This window comes from Bubalus bubalis, chromosome X (genome assembly GCF_019923935.1).
Source record: "Bubalus bubalis isolate 160015118507 breed Murrah chromosome X, NDDB_SH_1, whole genome shotgun sequence".
NCBI lineage: Eukaryota > Metazoa > Chordata > Mammalia > Artiodactyla > Bovidae > Bubalus > Bubalus bubalis.
This window is the reverse complement of record NC_059181.1, coordinates 52,723,168-52,743,006: the sequence shown is the minus strand read 5'-3', so window position 1 is coordinate 52,743,006 and position 19,839 is coordinate 52,723,168. Positions and strand designations below refer to the sequence as shown.

Genomic DNA, 19,839 nt, shown 5'->3' with positions numbered 1-19,839 from the left:
CTACAGTTCGTGGGGTCGCAAAGAGTCGGACACAACTAAGTGATTCACACATACACACACACACACACACACTCACAGACAACTGGAGGGCTTCTGAGATCTGCTGACTATCAAGCCAATGGAGGACATCATGGAGAAGAAAAGATGTTTGTGGCTGCTCTCTCCCTGCACCGAAAAAACCTTGGAAGGCAAGTCAGAAATGTGTGAAAGATATGCTGTGCCATTTGCCATGGAATTTGACAGCACTTCTTTTCCTGTCTCCCTACAACCTTTAACAATGGCTTTGGCATTCCATTTCTCTATAGGACAATACAAATATATTAAGTTTTTAAAAATGTTTCTCTGTCAATGATTTCATCAGGGACACCGTATGAGATTTGGGTGGCACATTTTGTAAACCCATTTATTCAAGAGAAGACCAAAGGCTTTTAAGAATTTTTTATGTGTGGGTATATATATATATGTATACGCATTAACATGTAGGTTACACCTAAAGAATATGTTATGACCCAATTTTTTTAACCCTAGAAGTGCAAGGGTGGTTTACATGTATAAGGTTACCAATGCAATTCACCACATTAATAGAAAAATGGAGGGAAAACAATTCTATGATCATCACAATTAATGCAATATAAGTGTTTGATGAAAATTAATCGATATTCAAGACAGCAAACTAGGAATAGAATGGAACTTACTCTGATAAAGTATATCTACAAAAAAGCAACGTAAACAGGTTGAAATGGAGAAGATTTTTCATTTCCTATTGGGAAAAATGCCGATTATCACCTGCTTTAGTCAAGACTATTCTGGCCAGGTTTGTTCAATGCTGCAAAATGAGGAAAGGCTTAAGGTGTAAGCCAGTAGAAACTGTTGATATTCAAATATAATAGTATATTTTGAAAAGCAAAAATAATCTAGATCTAAATTTGTGGAATTAGTATGCATATTTAGAGGAATTGTTGGACAGAAAATCTATATATAGACATTCTATCTCTACATACATCCTCAACTAGACAATAAAAATCACAAACCATCAATTTTCAATAACATTAAATACCCAGGGATAAATTTAACAAAAAATGTGCAAGTAGAAAACGAAACTTTATTGACAGAACTTTAACAGTCAAATACACAACATAAGAACAGCATAGATGGTTTCAGTTTATCTTCTTTCAAGCAAATGGCTGCCCTTCACCTATAATATAAACATTAAAAAAGTTACTTAGCAGAACTTTATTTTGATGACAGGAGAGGTATACAAAGTTCACTGCAGTTGTAGTTTTATGAAATGGACTAAAACAGGAACACTAAGGGCGACCCTTTGGCTTACCTTCAGTTAATCCTCTATAGAGACTTGATAGACTTTTCAGGCACATTACCAGTATTTTTAAAAACACACTACTCTTCCTAGTTATACAAGAAAAGAAGGACACTGAGTTCAGAACAAATGAAATCAATGGAACCTATCAGAAGGTAGTTTTCAGTAGAAGGCAAAACTGTGTACACATTCAGTAAAATATCTAACAACAAAAAGCACCCTAAGGAGAACAAAATACACAAAAACTGAAACAAAAAATCCCAAAAAAGTATCATTTAAATGCATTGGTTTGAAATAATATTCCAAATATAGGATAGCTAAACAGTTGTTATCTCTGTTACTGCTTAAGTGAAGTAAATAAAAAGGCCAGTATTACATTTGTTTCTTGTCTACTGTGGAAAACTGTAGACATTTTCATTTGTTCTACTTTATCCCTGATATGGTGTTTTTAAGTCAGTTAAACATTTGTCCCCCTTTTTACTTGTGGCCCTCAGGTAATTCTAAACGTTTCTTTTCTCCCTCTAAAGCATTCCAGTTGGTATAATAAATTATATGGTGACACTAATTTTAAGTCATTACTATCACTGGCGACATGGTGACATCAAAATGTGAAGCAGAAATAGGTCTGTTTCTCACAGCCACACACACACACACACAAAAAAAAAAAAAAACAAACAAACAAAGAAAGAAAAAAAGGAGAGAAGAAAAGTGAGAGCAAGAGGGAGTATGAGAGAGAGAGAAAAGCAAGTAGGAAGAGAGAAAGAAAATCTGGAAAAGCAAATTTTTTGTTTGTTTCTAAATGATAATGGCTATTGAGAGAAAACTCTGACCAATTTCAAAAGTTCATCCATGGTATTTGTGATGTTTAGTTATTTAGTTACTGTGGGGTATGTTAAATAATATTTGTTTTTCTACCCTACCAGTCATTTCATCAATATGCTGAAAATATTTGAGTTCCACATTATACTGTTTTAATTCTGTAATATACTGTTAGTGTCTTGTTCATATTTCTAATTATGTGTACTTGGGCTTTGTCCATTTGCTTCACAATTATGTAAACTGAGAGGAATGGACTGGCAGTTTGGGGTTGGCAGATACAAACTATTACATTCAGAATGGATAAACAACAAGGTCCTACTATATAGCACAGGGAACTAAAGTCCAATCTCCTGTGATAAATCACAACGGAAAAGAATATTAAAAAATGTGTGTATATATATATACATTAAAAATTATGTAAACTAGCACATTGTCTTTATTTATTAGTTGAGTTTATTTTCCTCTTCCTAACACTTCATACCTGTCTTTTAATAAGTATCTTTCTCTTTTTCCCTTAGGTTTATTCTTTTGCTCTTTTTCTTACCTTTTATGTGGGATGTAGGATTTTATTTATGTACCTTGTAATTTATGTATTTTTCTTTTTAAATACCACACATATTTAGGGCTAAGATTTTTCTATGAGAACATTTTAATCATGTTCTGTAGTTACTTGAAAGTCATCTGAAAGTTGTACTTTCATCTAATTGTTCAAAAGGAAGGGAAAAAAAATGTAAAGTGAAAATATTTAGAAGGCTAATACACTGTAAATTCTTCCCTAACTATGAAGTTCTTTCTTTAAAATCAGAAGCATGCAATTTATTGTCAGCAAGTTGGAAAACACGTATGTGAAAGACACTAAGTTGATTACGTGGGAAGAACTAGAGTTCCAATATTTGGCCTTCAAAACTTTTTAAACTCATGTATCAAAGAGGAAAATAACATACTTGATACGGTTAGAGATGATTATATCATGAGGCTCAGATTTTTATTATTTCTGTAAGAGTGAGAGTGGGGTATATTGCAAAACCTTCATAATATTGTAAAGTAATGATCCTCCGATTAAAATAAGCAACCTCCCCCCCCTCAAAAAAAAGACCAAACCTGGGGGCAGGTAGCTTAGCATATGTATCTTACTCACACCTGCCTTGAATATCACTGACTAAATGCACTCTCTCAACTTGACCAGCCACAGAAACAGGAAACTAGACTATCTTTTGCCATTTTATTATTCAGTCATTTCATGCTTCCCTGGGGAAAGGATTTAAAATGCAACTATTTTTTAAAGAGCTAGAGAATTCAGAATTTGAGAGAATTTAACATACATCAAGCAGAATGTTGGCTCATTTTCTTTTTTTAAACACTTAATTAACTGATTTTAATTGGAGGCTAATTACAATAGTCTGGTCGTTTTTGCCATACACTGACATGAATCAGCCACAGGTGTACATGTGTCCCCCATCAGAAAATGAAATCTCAATCCCCCTGTTAGAATTTGACTCAAGGTGATATTTTATGATAAATACATCATACAAAACAGAGTATTCTTGTATGCATTCCATCAAAGAGAATCAGAGAATGCAAAAATTAGCATTGAAAAATCAGCATCTTCGTGTATCTGTTCTGAATTCACAACTTACATGAGTAGAGTTTAGAAGTTAAGGGATTTCACAGAATCACACACATTATGCTAAAGCTGGTACTAGAACCTACTTGGATGCCTAAGCATATTTCATATAAACTGATATTTATTACAAATGCATTCTATATTTGCTACAAGCAGAAATTATAAAAGAACCTGAAAATTATTAGCTGTTGCTTAAAGTACTTATACTCAAGAGAAGAAAATGGTTTCCTATTTTCAATTCGATATGGCTTTGATCCTGTCTGCTTCTTTATTTGAAAGTCTGTAAGTCAGGCACTCAGGCATCTGGGGTCTGAACTATCTTTCAAAGAATATGTGAACTCTATTATTAAAATAATAGTAATGTTCCCTCTATATTAGTAAAGATATAATATTCTGAAAAACAGAAACCACATAAATTACTTTCTGAATGGATGACATACCTGCTTCTGGCATTTCAACAGGCTCTGTATTTGATGCAAACTCCTCCCTGACATCAGGACCATCTCCATCTTCACCCCCAGTCTTTGCCTCAGCCAATTGCTGGAGATCAGCTTCCAGGCCAGAATCTTTAAAAAAATGCATCAATTCAGCTGTAAAGCATACAATATAAACAAAAGAATGATGATATTCATTCCCTCGGTGTTATGAATTAAAAGCCTTAGGTTAGTATGCTAAAAATGTGATGAATAAAAACCTCAGGAGCATTATTCTGGGAATGTTTTGCTGGAGAAAAAGGAAAGCAGAATTTTCCGAATGTTATTACCATTTTCCTTTTCCAGGGTTGTCCTCAGACACCTTAGTTGCCCCCTTCTCTTTGTCTTGAAAACAAGGGAAAATCTGAGCGACCACACTAACCTGCCAACTATACTCTGCTCAGTTTTTTAGGAACTGTCTGAAGTCCTTTTCTAATGTTTCCTTTCCTCTTCCTACTGGTTATGTCTTAAGGCATGAGGCACAGATACACTTTACCTTCAAAGGGATCCTTCTCCTCTTCTTCATCACGATTCACTGGATCCTCTCCTTCCTCCCTTCTAGGTGTGATATCCTGAATCTCAGCTGGTGGTTCCTCTTGTTGAGGTTGCTCAACACTGGGCTGCTGGTCCTAGTAGAGAGTGCATGCAAATAAAAACTTTTGTTGTTAACACATCTAATAGCATAAATATACATAATATATACATATATCTGATCATAAGTAAACCTAACAACGTTTTCTCAACACAGTTCTATGTACTTACTTTTAATAAAGTTACTCTTCCCAAAGAGAAGAGTTAGCTCCCATAAGAGTTGCCCAGAAAGACTTTGGAAGTTATTTAAATCTATGTTGGGATGGAAGTATGCAGCCTGTTGTTAATAAGCAGGAGGAGGGAGTCACTGGGCACATTTCCAGGGAATTTAATGGTATAATCATCCAGGCAACGCCAGACTATAATATATCTGGATCAATGATCCTTCCTAAGACAAAGTGTCACCCTTTATCAGCATGGAAGACCTTTATCACCGCATCTGTACTACTTAACATCATTTTCTCAAAAATAAACTTGTGCTAATAGAAAACATCAAATGGCAAGGTACTCACAACCACAGGTTCATCCTGCTGGGAGGAATCTTGATCTATAGGTCCCAATGTTGATGCCACTTGCCCACTCATATTTCTCCCTGAAAGCAGAATATGGTGATTTAGAAAATGTATTTAAGAGTACAGCTACATTTGATCACTTTTATGACCTTACGTTGACTTATTTTTTTTTAATGTGAAAATACTTTCAAAAGAAAACTGGTTAAGTATGAGTGTACATGCATTTCAAATACACCAAATACAGTCGCTTGCAAAGCCATTTGTCTTTGCGAAGCTGGCAGAGAAATCACCTTAAGGTACACAAGAAGGCTGAATTTTTCGGAGGACGTTTGATTTCACAACAGAATTCTCCATCATGAAGATCTTTAGTGAAATACTGCTACGAATTCAAAAGCTCAGGACTACTGCTCATGTCACACTCCTATTCACCAGACCTATTTTCCCCAACTCCCTTAGACTTCAGTTGGAACACGAAGAAAGGCTCAGTCTTTACAGCCTGACTATGGCGATTTTCTCAGTGTCTGGGGCTGAGGTGAGGCTGCATACAGAGCATCCGGTCCACTTCTCTCTCGGCACCTTACCACAAAACCCGCGATACAGTCACAACCCCACTGCGGTCCGGTTTCTAGGCCTTTCCTTAGATCGCCCACCCCGCCCCTGCCCAGGTCCCACTGCCGGCCCCAGAGTCTGTGCTCTGTAGTCAGTTCCAGGGCCCCAGTGAACCAGATATCTCAAATAGCACCCCCACGTCTTCCCCCACCATCATCCTACCCCCTGCCCTCCTCTGCCCACTGCCCTTCCTCTCCGGCCACCAAGGCAAGAACTATGGCGTCGCAACACTTGTGAGGAGAAAGATGACTACCTTGAGGGCCTTCCTCCTCAAAGGCCCTAGATCGCACTGCCCGACCCGCACGAAACTTGCTTGCTCCCCCTCACACGCACACACACTTAAACTCCAGACAGGACAGATCTGTTAACCTACCTCGTGAGTCTCAAGTAGTGAGAAAGAACCGGGACTGAATAAACAGACCCGTCTCAGGCCCAACGCTCCTCACAGAACGCTCAGGAAGGCGTATGCGCAGCAAGGCGCATGCGCAGCAACGGATGCGCACGCACACACTGCGCATGCTCACTGAGTTGGGCGTGTGCGGCGCAGGTTGCCGGAGAAGGCAATGGCACCCCACTCTTGCCTGGAAAATCCCATGGATGGAGGAGTCTGGTGGGCTACACAGTCCATGCGGTTGCTAAGAGTCGGACACGACTGAGCAACTTCACTTTCATTTTTCACTCTCATTCATTGGAGAAGGAAATGGCAACCCACTCCAGTGTTCTTGCCTGGAGCATCCCAGGGACGGGGGAGCCTGGTGGGCTGCCGTCTATGGGGTAGCACAGAGTCGGACACGACTGAAATGATTTAGCAGCAGCAGTGCAGGTTGCGGTTTTCCCACCATTGAGGTGGAGTCCTGGAACCGCAGGGTCTCTGGAGGATGAGAAAGGGGCTTGAAGACTATATTTTTTTCCTTCCAGTGCAGTCTTTCTTATGCATCCACAATCTGTGGTGATAGGTAATCCCAGGTTACCCTTAGTGGAGAATGTGTCTCAGAAAGACAGTCATGACAGGAATAGATATTATGTTTTTTCATTCTTTTTTCTTTATTCTGCCCTTCAGCAGTTATTTCCACCATTCTGTTTTACAACTCACTTATTTGTTCTCCTGCTTCAGTGAGTCTCATATTGATTTCTTCTAGTGTATTTTTCATTTCAGTTATTGTGTTTTCAATTTTGTTCCTTATTTCTTCTAAATCTTTGTTAAACATTTCTTGTATTTTTTAAAATCCATACCTCCATTGTATTTTCAAGATTTTGGATCATCTTTAATATCCTTACTGAAATTTTTTTCCAGGTAGTTTCCCTATTTCCTCTTCATTTATGTGGTCTTTTAGGTTTTTTTACCTTGCTCTTTTGTCTGTAACATATTTTTTGTCATATCATTTTTTTTGTTGTTGTTAGGCGGAACTGTGTTCTTCTCTCACTGATTGATTGGCCTGAGAATTTTAGCACTGGAGTTTGCAGGCAGTTAAGTAGGGCCAGGACCAGGTGTTGAGATGTGGCCCTCCAGGAGCCCTCACTCCAAATAGTATTCCATGAGGTCTGAGTGTCTCTGTTAATCCAGCAGTTTGGACTTGGTCCTCCCACCACAGGAGCTCAAGCCCATAAATCAAGATCCTGCAAGCTGTATAGCACACCAAAAAATAAAGGAAAAGAAAAGAAATGTGGAAGACAATGACAAATAATAAAAAATAAATAAGAAAACTAACAGGTAAATTAGAAAAATTAAACATATAAATGAAACAATCACTGAAAGGTAAGACACAGCTACACTAGCAAAATAAGGAAATTTTAAAAAAGGTAGAAAAAACCTTTGCTGTAAGGGCAGGGCTTAGGTGTGGTGGAGCTCAGGCAGGGTGGGCTTAGGCAGGGGTGTGGCCTATGCTGAGTGTGGTCTGGAGGGAGCCCCAGAGTGCCTCCAATTTCAGAGTACAGAGGAGTAAGCCCCAGGCCTCAGCAGGTTCCTGCAGGTTGAATGGGGGGAGTGGGGGCAGAAACACCAGGTGCATTCCTCCATAACCCCAAAGGTCCTTCCCCATCCCCACAGATCCCCTCGAGGTAAGAGCGCCTCTCCAGGTGTGGGAACTTTTCCTCCCCTAGCTGCACCTCAGGAGCACTGATCCCACCTAGCCTGCACATCTCCTTCCCCCTCGCTTCCCCCTTCCCCACACCATACAGGGTTGTTTGGGTGTTCTTCTGGTCTGCCTGGGACTCAAGGCTCCTTGCCAGCATCCAGTAGGTGCCCAGGATGTTTCACTTTCTTGATAGTGTCCTTTGAAGGATAAAAGTTTTAATTTTGATGATTCCAAATTGCCTACTTTTGTTTCTTGGTGCTTGTGCTTTTGTATCATATCTAGGAAATTGTTGCCTAATCCAACATTAACATTTACATCTCTGTTTTCCTCTGAGTGCTTTATAGTTTTAGCTCTTATATTTAGGTTTTTGATCAATTTTTAGTTAATTGTTATATACAGTGTGAGGTGTAAGTCTAAACTGATTCTTTTAGTTGTGAACATCCAGTTATCCCCAAACCATTTGTTGAAACATTATTCTTTGCCATTGAATGGCCTCTGCACCCCTCACAATAATCAATTGACCACAGAGATATGGTTTTGTTTCTTGCATCTCCATTCTATTCTGTTATCTGTCTATATACAATCCTTATGTCACTACCATTGAAGGAGGAAACAGACTGAACCGGCTCCATCTTGAAAGCAGGACTCCATGTTGGGCTGGACTGTGGACTTTGAGCTATATGCTCAGTATCTATGGAAACGACATACCAACTGGAAAACCAGAGCCCCTGGGTGGAAGAGCCCCAGGTCTCATACCTAGACTCTCCATCACCTAAAAGAATACCCTAATTATCTGTGTAACTGAAGAGAATCATAAATTCTATTATGCTTATTGGGGTATGACCACAGGCCTATTGATAATTGTCTTCTGTTAACTACCTAGGCTTAAGGCATATGAATCACGGGTTAACTTTGATTATATCTATCTTTTCCTTTGTTCAGACTAATTTCAGGGAATTTGGGGAAGTGGGTTTGGGCACATATACTTAGGGTATACAAGGTTTTCGCAAAAACTGGTCTGGGTCCTCGGCCAAGAGGAGACTCTGCCTTGGGCGCGCTGGTGTAATAAACTGCATTCCACTATCTGTATTGTCCTTCTGAGTGAGTTTGTTTCCTGGAATGCGTGGCTACAACACCATATAATGTCTTGATTATTTTGGCTTTGAAGTGGGTTTTGTAGTTGGGAAGTGTAAGTACTTGTTCTTTCTTCACACTGTTTTGGCTATCCCAGGACCCTTTCAATTCTTACAATTCTAGGATCAGTTTGTTGATTTCTGGGGGGAAAGAACAGTTTGAATTTTGATGGGGTTCTATTAGGGGAGTACTGCTATCTTAACACAATAGTAAGTCTTCCAATCCATAAATGTGAGATGCCTTTCCACTTATCTAGACTGTCTTTAATTTCACCCAGCAATGTTTTGTAGTTTTTATTGTACAAGTCTTGAATGTGTATAGAAATATTTCTGCTCTTTGTATATGACCTTGTAGTCTGTAAACCTGTTGAGCCCCTCTATTAGGTCTAATAGTTTCTGTGGGGAGAGGGTGATTCTTTAGGATTTTCTATACACAAGATTATGTCATCTGCAAATTGAAAAGTTTTACATCTTTTCCAGTGTAACTTCATTTTATTTCTTTCCCTTGCTTAATTACCCTGTCCAGAATCTCCAGAACAATGTGGAATAGAAGTGGTAAGAGATGATATCCTTCTATTGTTCCTGATTTTCAGGGGAAGTCAGTACTTCTGCCTTTCATCATTAAGTACGATGACAGCTGTGAGTTTTTCAGAGATGTTTTATATCAGGTTGAAACTGTTGCCTTTTACTTCTAGTTTGAGTCTTTTTATCTTGAAGGGACGCTGAATTTTGTCCAATGCTATTTATGTAGGTACTGAGATGATAATGTGGTTTTTGTCCTTTATTCTGTTGATGTGGTGTATTAATGTATGGTTGTGAGAGCTGGACTATAAAGAAAGCTGAGTGCCAAAGAATTGATGCTTTTGAACTGTGGTGTTGGAGAAGACTCTTGAGAGTCCCTTGGACTGCAAGGAGATCCAACCAGTCCATCCTAAAGGAGATCATTCCTGGGTGTTCATTGGAGGGACTGATGCTGAAGCTGAAACTCCAATACTTTGGCCACCTGATGCAGAGAGTTTACTCATTGGAAAAGACCCTGATGCTGGGAAAGATTGAGGGCAGGAGGAGAGGGCGACAACAGAGGATGAGATGGTTGGATGGCATCATCGACACAACAGCCATGGGTTTGGGTGGACTCTGGGCCTTGGTGATGGACAGGGAGGCCTGGCGTGCTGCGGTTCATGGGGTTACAAAGAGTTGGACACGACTGAGTGACTGAACTGATGATGATGACTGATTAACTTATTTCAGTCTTAATATTAAATCAAAGTTGCATTCCTGGGATGAATCCTCTTCCTCATGCTATATAATTTGGTTTGCTAGTATTTTACTCGGAGAAGGCAATGGCACCCCACTCCAGTACTCTTGCCTGGAAAATCCCATGGACGGATGAGCCTGGTAGGCTGCAGTCCATGAGGTTGCTAGGAGTTGGACATGACTGAGCGAGTTCACTTTCACTTTTCACTTTCATGCATTGGAGAAGGAAATGGCAACCCACTCTAGTATTCTTGCCTGGAGAATCCCAGGGACAGAGGAGCCTAGTGGGCTGCCATCTGTGGGGTCGCACAGTATCGGACATGACTGAAGCGACTTAGCAGCAGCAGCAGCAGCAGTATTTTACTAAGAATCTTTGTGTCTATATTCATAAAAATATTGGTCTGTGGTTTTCTTTTCTTGTGTTGTCTTTTTTGGTTTGGTTTGGTATCAGGGTAACAATGGCCTCATAAAATGAAGCAGAAGAATTATCTTCTTTGGGGCTTCCCAGGTTGCACTAGTGGTAAAGAACCTGCCTGCCAATGCAAGAGAGGTAAGAGACGCGGGCTCAATCCCTGGGACAGGTAGATCTCCTGAAGGAGGGCCTGGCAACCCACTCCACTATTCTTGCCTGAAGAATCCCATGGACAGAGGAGCCTGGAGGCCTATAGTCCATAGAAACACAAAGAGTCAGACATGACGGAAGCAATGCGTGCACATTAACTTCCTTAATAAAGTTATTCATCCTTATTTATTTTTGAGTGACCTTGGTTAGTCAGTATTTTTCAAGAAATGTTCTCATTTTATCTAAGTATCAATTTTTTGGATAACATTTTTCTGCTCTCCTTTCTTAAATAGTTTATTGAAGCAGAATTGATATACAACAAATTGTGTATATTTACTGTGTACAATTTGATGAGTTTGGGCATATGCACAATGATAATATCATCACCAGAATCAAGATAATAGACATATCCAACCCATCCTAAAATTTCTTTGTGTCCCTTTCTTTGTTGGTATTTTTTGTTAAAGTGTGTGTGTGTGTGTGTGTGTGTGTAGTGAGAACACACTTTTAGATTTACATTCAACAAATTTTGGGTCTTCCCAGATGGCTCAGTGGTAGAGAACCACCTGCCAATTCAGGACACATAAGAGATGGAGGTTCGATTCCTGGATCAGGAGATCCCCTGGAAGAGGAAATGGCAACCCATTCCAGTATTTTTGCCTGGAAAATCCCATGGAGAGAGGAGCCTGGTGGGCTACAGTCCACAGGGTCACAAAGAGTCCAATACGACCAACCATGCAAAAAATTTTGAATAACATTTTTTAACTCTTCCTTCATTGTGCATTTAATATGTGAGAGCTCTGTATCGATGTCTCCTATGGTATTACTGAAATTGGTAATTAGTGTCACTCTTCTTTCTCTCTCTCTTTTCTAATCATTCAGGCTATAGGTTATTATCATATTAATCTATTCACAGTATCATTCACTGGTTTCAACTGAATTTTTTGGTACTACTGATTTTCTGGTTTCTATTTAATTGATTTCTGCCAAGATGTTTGTTAGTCTTTTTTTTTTTTTTGCTGGATTTAGGTTAAATTTTGTTGTATTCTAGTTTCTTAAAGAGGATTATTGATCTTCAAATGATAATTGGCCTTTTCCCTTTTTTAATACAAACATTTAATGCTATAAATATCCCTCTGTGAAGCTTTGGCATCACCTCATAATTTTGATATATTGTATTTTCTATTTCTCCTTTGATCCTTGCATTAATTTGAAGTTTTGTTCAATTTACAAGCAGTTTGTGATTTTCCAGGTCACTTTCCATAGTTAATCTTTATTTTAATTATTTTTTTGGTCAGGAAATATATTTTGTGTGATTTCAGTCCTTTTGAACTTAGTAAGGTTTTTTACTGGCATATTTGGTTGAACTTCCATATTCACTTCAGAAGAATATGTATTTAGTTGCTGTTGCTCAATAAATGGGCTTCCCAGGTGGCGCAGTGGTAAAGAATCTGCCTGCCAACGCAAGAGAGGCAAGAGACGCGGGTTCAACCTCTGGGTCTGGAAAGTCCCCTGGAGTAAGAAATGGCAACCTGCTCCAGTATTCTTCCCTGAAAAATTCCATGGACACTACCGTCCATGGGGTCTCAAACAGTCAGACACAACTGGGACTGGGCACGTTCTATAAATATCAATTAGGTCAAGTCGGCTAATAGTATTGGTCAAGTCTTCTATATATTTTTTCATTGTGTTGCTCACTTACTGTATTAATGGCTGAGCGTGAAAAGTGAAAGTCTTCAACTACAACTGTGGATTGTCTGTTTCTCCTTTCCATTCTATCAGATTTTGGCTCCTGTATTCTGAAATTGCATACACATTCCTGACTATTATGTCTTCTCAGTGAATTGAATTCTCTGTCATTATGTACTGCCCTTTATCTTCCGTAAAAATCTTCATTCTGAAGTATAGTTTTATGATGTTAATTCAGCCTCTCCAGCTTTCGTTTGATTTGGGATTTGGAGGTATAAGTATTTCCACACATTTAATTTTAAATTATTAGCTTATTTAAGGTGAGATTATTTTTTTACCATACCTAATGTGATCTGACAAAGAAGGTCTTTATTTTTTATCTGGCTTCATGGGTCTTTGCTGCTGCACTCAGGCTTCTCTCTAGTTGCAGTGTGTGGGCTTCTCTTGCTGCGGCACAAGGGCTTAGTTGCCAGACCAAGGATCAAATCTGTGTCCCCTGCATTGGAAAGCAGATCCTGAACCACTGGACAACCAGGGGAGTCCCGCAGAGTAGGTCTTATAATTGACGTGTGTAGGCAAATTACAATTAGTGGGTAAATCGTTCAGTTTTAAATCTACTATCTGGATATGCTTTTCTTTATATCACGTATATTTTTTAGTGACAAGCTTCCCGTTTCTTCTCCTCATTTAGATTTGTTATTTCTTTATTAGTCCATTATATTGCCACTATTGGCTTTCTAGATATACATCTTATTAAAAATCTTTCTAGGGAATTCCCTGGTGGTCCAATGATTAGGATTCGGTGCTTTCATTGCCACGGCCCCAGGTCCAGTCCCTAGCCAGGGAACTAAGATCCCATGAGCTGCATATATAGCCAAAAAATTCTTTCTAGGGTGACTCTAGAGTTTACAATATGCATTTTATACTTCTTACAATATGCCTTCAATTAATATTATACCCATTTCTTACATAAGAGCCTTCAGTTCACTTCAGTTCAGTCACTCAGTTGTGTCCGACTCTTTGCAACACCACGAGTCGCAGCACACCAGGTCTCCCTGTCCATCATCAACTCTCAGAGTTCACCTAAACTCATGTGCATCGAGTCAGTGATGCCATCCAGCCATCTCATCCTCTGTTGTCCACTTCTCCTCCTGCCCCCAATCCCTCCCAGCATCAAAGTCTGTTCCAATGAGTAAACTCTTTGCATGAGGTGGCCAAAGGATTGGAGTTTCAGCCTCAGCATCAGTCCTTCCAATGAACACCCAGGACTGGTCTCCTTTAGGATGGACTGGTGGGATTTCCTTGCAGTCCAAGGGACTCTCAAGAGTCTTCTCCAACACCACAGTTCAAAACCATCAATTCTTCGGCGCTCAGCTTTCTTCACAGTCCAACTCTCACATCCATACATGACCACAGGAAAAACCATAGCCTTGACTAGACGGACCTTTGTTGGCAAAGGAATATCTCTGCTTTTGAATATGTTATCTAGGTTGGTCATAACTTTCCTTCCAAGGAGTAAGTGTCTTTTAATTTCATGGCTGAAATCACCATCTGCAGTGATTTTGGAGCCCAAAAAAATAAAGTCTGACACTGTTTCCACTGTTTCCCCATCTATTTCCCATGAAATGATGGGACCAGATGCCATGATCTTCGTTTTCTGAATGTTGAGCTTTAAGCCAACTTTTTCTCTCCCCTCTTTAACTTTCATCAAGAGGCTTTTTAGTTCCTCTTCACTTTTTACCATAATGGTGGTGTCATCTGCATATCTGAGGTTATTGATATTTCTCCTGGCAATCTTGATTCCAGATTGTGCTTCTTCCAACCCAGAGTTTCTCATGATGTACTCTGCATAGAAGTTAAATAAGCAGGGTGACAATATGCAGCCTTGATGTACTCCTTTTCCTATTTGGAACCAGTCTGTTGTTCTGTGTCCAGTTCTAACTGTTGCTTCCTGACCTGCATATAGGTTTCTCAAGAGGCAGGTCAGGTGGTCTGGTACAATGGTGTATTTCCCCTTCCTTCCTGCTATCCTTTGTGCTATCCTGTTGTTTTCTACATTTTATTTTTACATGTGTAACAAACACCACATTGCGCTATTAATATTTTGCTTTAGACGATTATCATTTCAAGACATTAAATATTTTTAAAATGTGTATTTATAAAAAGGTTTTCACCATTTCCAGTATTATTCACTTCTTTGTATAGATATAAAGTTGCTTTTGATATCATCTTCCTTTTCCCTTAAGAACTTTATTAACAAACTTTAGAGGGCACATCTGTTAGCAATGAATATTCTCAGATGTTTAGTGTGATAATCATTGGTTTAAGTATTTCCACTTCATCTTCATTTTCAAAAAAGTATTTCTACTAGTTATAGAATTCTGGATGGCATCAATTCTGATGAGAATGTTTCTGCCTTTCTTAATTTTGTTCCTGTGTATGAAACGTGGCTTTTTGTTTCTCTTTCTGCCACTGCTGATGTCAAATCAGAATCACTGCTGATGTTTGAGTCAATCTTCCCATTTGTTGAGCTGACCTTCAGTTATTTTCTGGCTATAGCTATTTTCAATCCAATACAATTTTTTACTATATGCTAGACATGGAGAATTCTACCTTGTTGGGTTCTGGATTTTAGGATAGGAGTAATAGCAATAATGATAATTCCTTTCAGTGATGTTGGGATTGATCCTGTGATGCATTTCAGATGCTTAGAAGGAGATTTATCCTTTTCAGGCTTGATTTCAATCATTGTTAGACTGGACAAGAGCAGTCACTAATCTAGGGCTAATTAGCCCCACTACTGAGGTAATAAGTTGCTGAGTAATGTACAAGACACCTGCATATTCTGAGTGTTTTCTTCCCTCTGGCAGGTAAGAAGAACTGTCTCCATCCCTCTGTGAGCTCTGGGATTCCTCCACCCAATCCTTTTCCGTGGTTGTTTTCTTAGCCTTAGGTGCATCCCCCACACACATAAGCTGATCAGAATGTGGGGGGGGACTCCCAGACAACCCTGTGCAAATATCTGTAGTGCTCGATCCTGTGCGGTCTCTCTCTTTCTCTCTCTGTGGTCCTCCCTACCTCCACACAACTTCACATTCTGTTAACCTGTGTTCCAGGAATCCTACAATATATTCAGTTGCTCAGTTGTGTCCAACTCTTTGCGACTCCATGGACTACAGCACACCAGGCCTCTCTGTCCCTCACCATCTCCCAAAGTTTGCCCAAGTTCAAGTGCATTGCATCGGTGATGCCATCCAGCCATCTCTCATCCTCTGATGCCCTCTTCTCCTTCTGCCCTCAATCCTTCCCAGCATCAGACAGTTTTCCAGTGAGTCAGCTGTTCACATAAGACGACCAAAATACTGGAGTTTCAGCTTCAACATCAGTCCTTCCAACGAGTATTCAGGGTTGATTTCCCTTAAGATTGACTGGCTTGATCTCCTTGCTGTCCAAGGGACTCTCAGGAGTCTTCTCCAGAACCAAAGTTTGAAGGCATCAATTCTTCAGCACTCTGCCTTCTTTAGGGTCCAGCTGTCACAACCATACATGATTACTGGGAAGACCATAGCCGTGACTATACGGACCTTTGTCGGCAGAGTAATGTCTCTGCTTTTAACACACTAAGTTTCTCAGAGCTTTCCTGCCAGGAAGCAAATGTCTTCTGATTTCATGGCTGCAGTCACCTTCTGCAGTGATTTTAGAGCCCAAGATGGGGACATCTGTCACAACTTCCACCTTTCTCCCTCTATTTGCCATGAAGTCATGGGGCCAGATGCCATGATCTTAGTTTTTTTAATATTTAGTTTTAAGCCGGCTCTTTCACTCTCCTCCTTCACCCTCATCAAGAGGCTCCTTAGTTCCTCTTTGCTTTCTGCCATTAGTGTTGTATCATCCGCACATCTGAGGTTGTTGATGTTTCTCCTGCCTATCATGATTCCAGCTTGTAAGTCATCCAGCCCTTCATTTCTCATGATGTACTCAGCGTATAGATTAAACAGACAGGGTGACAGCAGACAGCCCTGTCGTAGTCCCCTCGGTTACTCAAATATTACATGAGAACCGGGCGGAGAAAGATTTCATTAGTGTATCAGTACATGGACTACACAGGTCATCACACTCCACATTCTCTGCTTCCAGGGCCTACCACAGGGGTTAGTTATTGGTGCCTCCCTGTTCCCTTCAAACACGTTTCTCTGTATTTAAAACACACACACACACACTCACACAGAAGAGGCCCCGCTTTGGGCTTCAAAATGCTTTTGCTTCCCCTCCCTCAAATATTAACAACACGACCTGAACAAGTTCCCTCTGAGGCAAGACAAGGATTTTGTAATGATTTTTCACCCTGATAGATGCTGCCACAATGCTGTCTATCAGTGGTGCAGGAGAAGGAAAGCTTGTTTACTCCCTCCTCACATCATTCTTGGAGCAGACACTCTGTTACAGTTAACAAGAGGAAAACTTGTTAGAGTTTAAAGGTCTAAACGTAGACCTTTGCTCATCATGGAGTTCACCAGTTGTGTAGGAGGGAGATCGAGCAGGGTTAGAAATGCAAATGGAGAAGGCAATGGCACCACACTCCAGTACTCTTGCCTGGAAAATCCCATGGACTGAGGAGCCTGGAAGGCTGCATGCAGTCCATGGGGTCGCTGAGGGTCAGACACGACTGAGCGACTTCACTTTCACTTTTCACTTTCATGCATTGGAGGAGGAAATGGCAACCCACTCCAGTGTTCTTGCTTGGAGAATCCCTGGGATGGGGGAGCCTGGTGGGCTGCCATCCATGGGGTCACACAGAGTCACACACAACTGAAATGACTTAGCAGCAGCAGCAGCAGAAATGCAAATAGTCGAGTCCCATCCAGGACCAACAAGACTGAGTGAAAAATGGCTCCCCATGGGTCTCACCTCCTGGGGGTGCTGGAAGATGAGGTGTTAGACTGGAACACTCCATTGTGCCTGCAGAGATGGGAGGCACCACCACAGGAGGTGGGAGGTACTACATGGGAGAGAGTTCCATTTGGCAACAATGCAAGTCCTGCATATGGAAGGACAAAACGTCCACCACTGCCCACGGTGACCAACCTCAGCCTTTGACACAGATAAGGAGGCTGCTATCTTGGCGACCCAGGCCTCAAATCTGGACCAAGGGGAATCCCATTTCTCACTGACACATCCCCAGTCAGTGGCTGCTTTAGTGAGGCCACTCTAGGAGTCAGCTGGTATCCATGGGCACGTCTCTGAGTTTTAGGTAATCATTCTTCTGAGTTGCAGTGTCCTAAGCACTTCTAATCAAGCTGATCACATGGACCACAGCCTTGTGTAACTCGGTGAAATTATGAGCCATGCTGTGTAGGGCCACCCAAGATGGACAGGTCATGGTGGAGAGTTCTGACAAAACGTGCTTCACTGGAGAAGGTACTGGTACACCACTTCAGTATTCTTGCCTTGAGAACCCCATAAACAGTATGAAAAGGCAAAAAGATACAACACTGAAAGATGAACTCCCCAGGTCGGTAGGTGCCCAATATTCTAGTATAGAAAAGTAGAGAAATAACACCAGAAAGAAGGAAGAGACGGAGCCAAAGCAAACACAACGCCCAGTTCTGGGTGTGACTGCTGATGGAAGTAAACTCTGATGCTGTAAAGAACAATATTGCATAGGAACCTGGAATGTTAGGTCCATGAATCAAGACAAATTGAAAGTGGTCAAACAGGAGGTGGCAACAGTGAACATCGACATTTTAGGAATCAGTAAACTAAAATGGACTGGCATGGGCGAATTTAATTCAGATGACCATTGTATCTTCTACTGTGGGCAAGAATCCCTTTGAAGAAATGGAGTAGCCCTCATAGTCAACAAAACAGTCTGAAATGCAGTACTTGGGTGCAATCTCAAAAACGACAGAATGATCTCTGTTAGTTTCCAAGGCAAACCGTTCAATATCACAGTAACCCAAGTCTATGCCCCTACCAGGGATGCTGAAGTTGAATGGTTCTATGAAGACCTACGAGACCTTCTAGAACTAACACCCCCAAAAGATGTCTTTTTCACCATAGGGGACTGGAATGCAAAAGTAGGAAGTCGAGAGATACCTGGAGTAGCAGGCAACTTTGGCCTTGGGGTTCAAAATGAAGCAGGGCAAAGGCTAACAGAGTTTTGCCAAGAGAACGCACTGGTCATAGCAAGCACCCTCTTCCAACAACACAAGAGAAGAGTCTACACATGGACATCACCAGATGGTCAATAATGAAATCAGATTGATTACATTCTTTCCAGCCAAAGATGGAGAAGCTGTAAACAGTCAGCAAAAACAAGATCAGGAGATGACTGTGGCTCAGATCATGAGCACCTTATTGCAAAATTCAGACTTAAATTGAAGACAGTAGGGAAAACCATTAGAACATTCAGGTATGATCTAAACCAAATCCCTTACGAATATACAGTGGAAGTGACAAATAGATTCAAGGGATTAGATCTGATAGACAGAGTGCCTGAAGAACTATGGACAGAGGTACGTGACATTGTATGGGAGGCAGTGATGAAGACGTTCACCAAGAAAAAGAAATGGAAAAAGGCAAAATGGTTGTCTGAGGAGGCCTTACAAATAGCTGAGAAAAGAAGAGAAGCTAAAGGCAAAGGAGAAAAGGAAAGATATAACCATTTCAATGCAGAGTTGCAAAGAACAATAAGAAAGCCTTCCTCAGTGACCAGTGCAAAGAAATAGAGGGAAACAATCGAATGGGAAAAACTAGAGGTCTCTTCAAGAAAATTTGTGATACCAAGGGAACATTTCATGTATATATGGGCATAATAAAGGACAGAAATGGTACAGAGCTAACAGAAGCAGAAGATATTAAGAAGATGTGGCTACAATACACAGAAGAACTATACAAAAAAGATCTTCATGACCCAGATAAGAAGCTGGAATCAAGATTGCCTGGAGATATATCAATAACCTCAGACATGCAGATGACACCACCATTATGGCAGAAAGTGAAGAGGAACTAAAAAGCCTCTTGATGAAAGGGAAAGAGGAGAGAGAAAAAGTTGGCTTAAAACTCAACATTCAGAAAACTAACATCATGACATCTGGTCCCTTCACTTCATGGCAATTAGATGGGGAAACAATGGAAACAATGAGAGACTTTATCCTTTTGGGCTCCAAAATCACTG

General features: G+C 40.4%; 2 protein-coding genes across 3 annotated transcripts in view; one reads left to right on the top strand and one right to left on the bottom strand.

Moving 5' to 3' along the window:
* Positions 1-19,839, top strand: part of LOC112582025 (P antigen family member 3-like) — a 461,263-nt gene that overhangs the window by 153,094 nt on the left and 288,330 nt on the right. The window lies entirely within an intron of this gene.
* LOC112582348 (P antigen family member 3-like) lies at positions 1,083-6,453 on the bottom strand. Its single transcript, XM_025277303.2, has 5 exons — positions 6,320-6,453; positions 5,338-5,417; positions 4,731-4,863; positions 4,202-4,327; positions 1,083-1,195 (listed from the first exon to the last, which is right to left on the bottom strand). The coding sequence occupies exons 2-5, from the start codon at positions 5,407-5,409 to the stop codon at positions 1,173-1,175; spliced, it is 354 nt and encodes a 117-aa protein (XP_025133088.1). The 5' UTR covers positions 5,410-5,417; positions 6,320-6,453; the 3' UTR covers positions 1,083-1,172.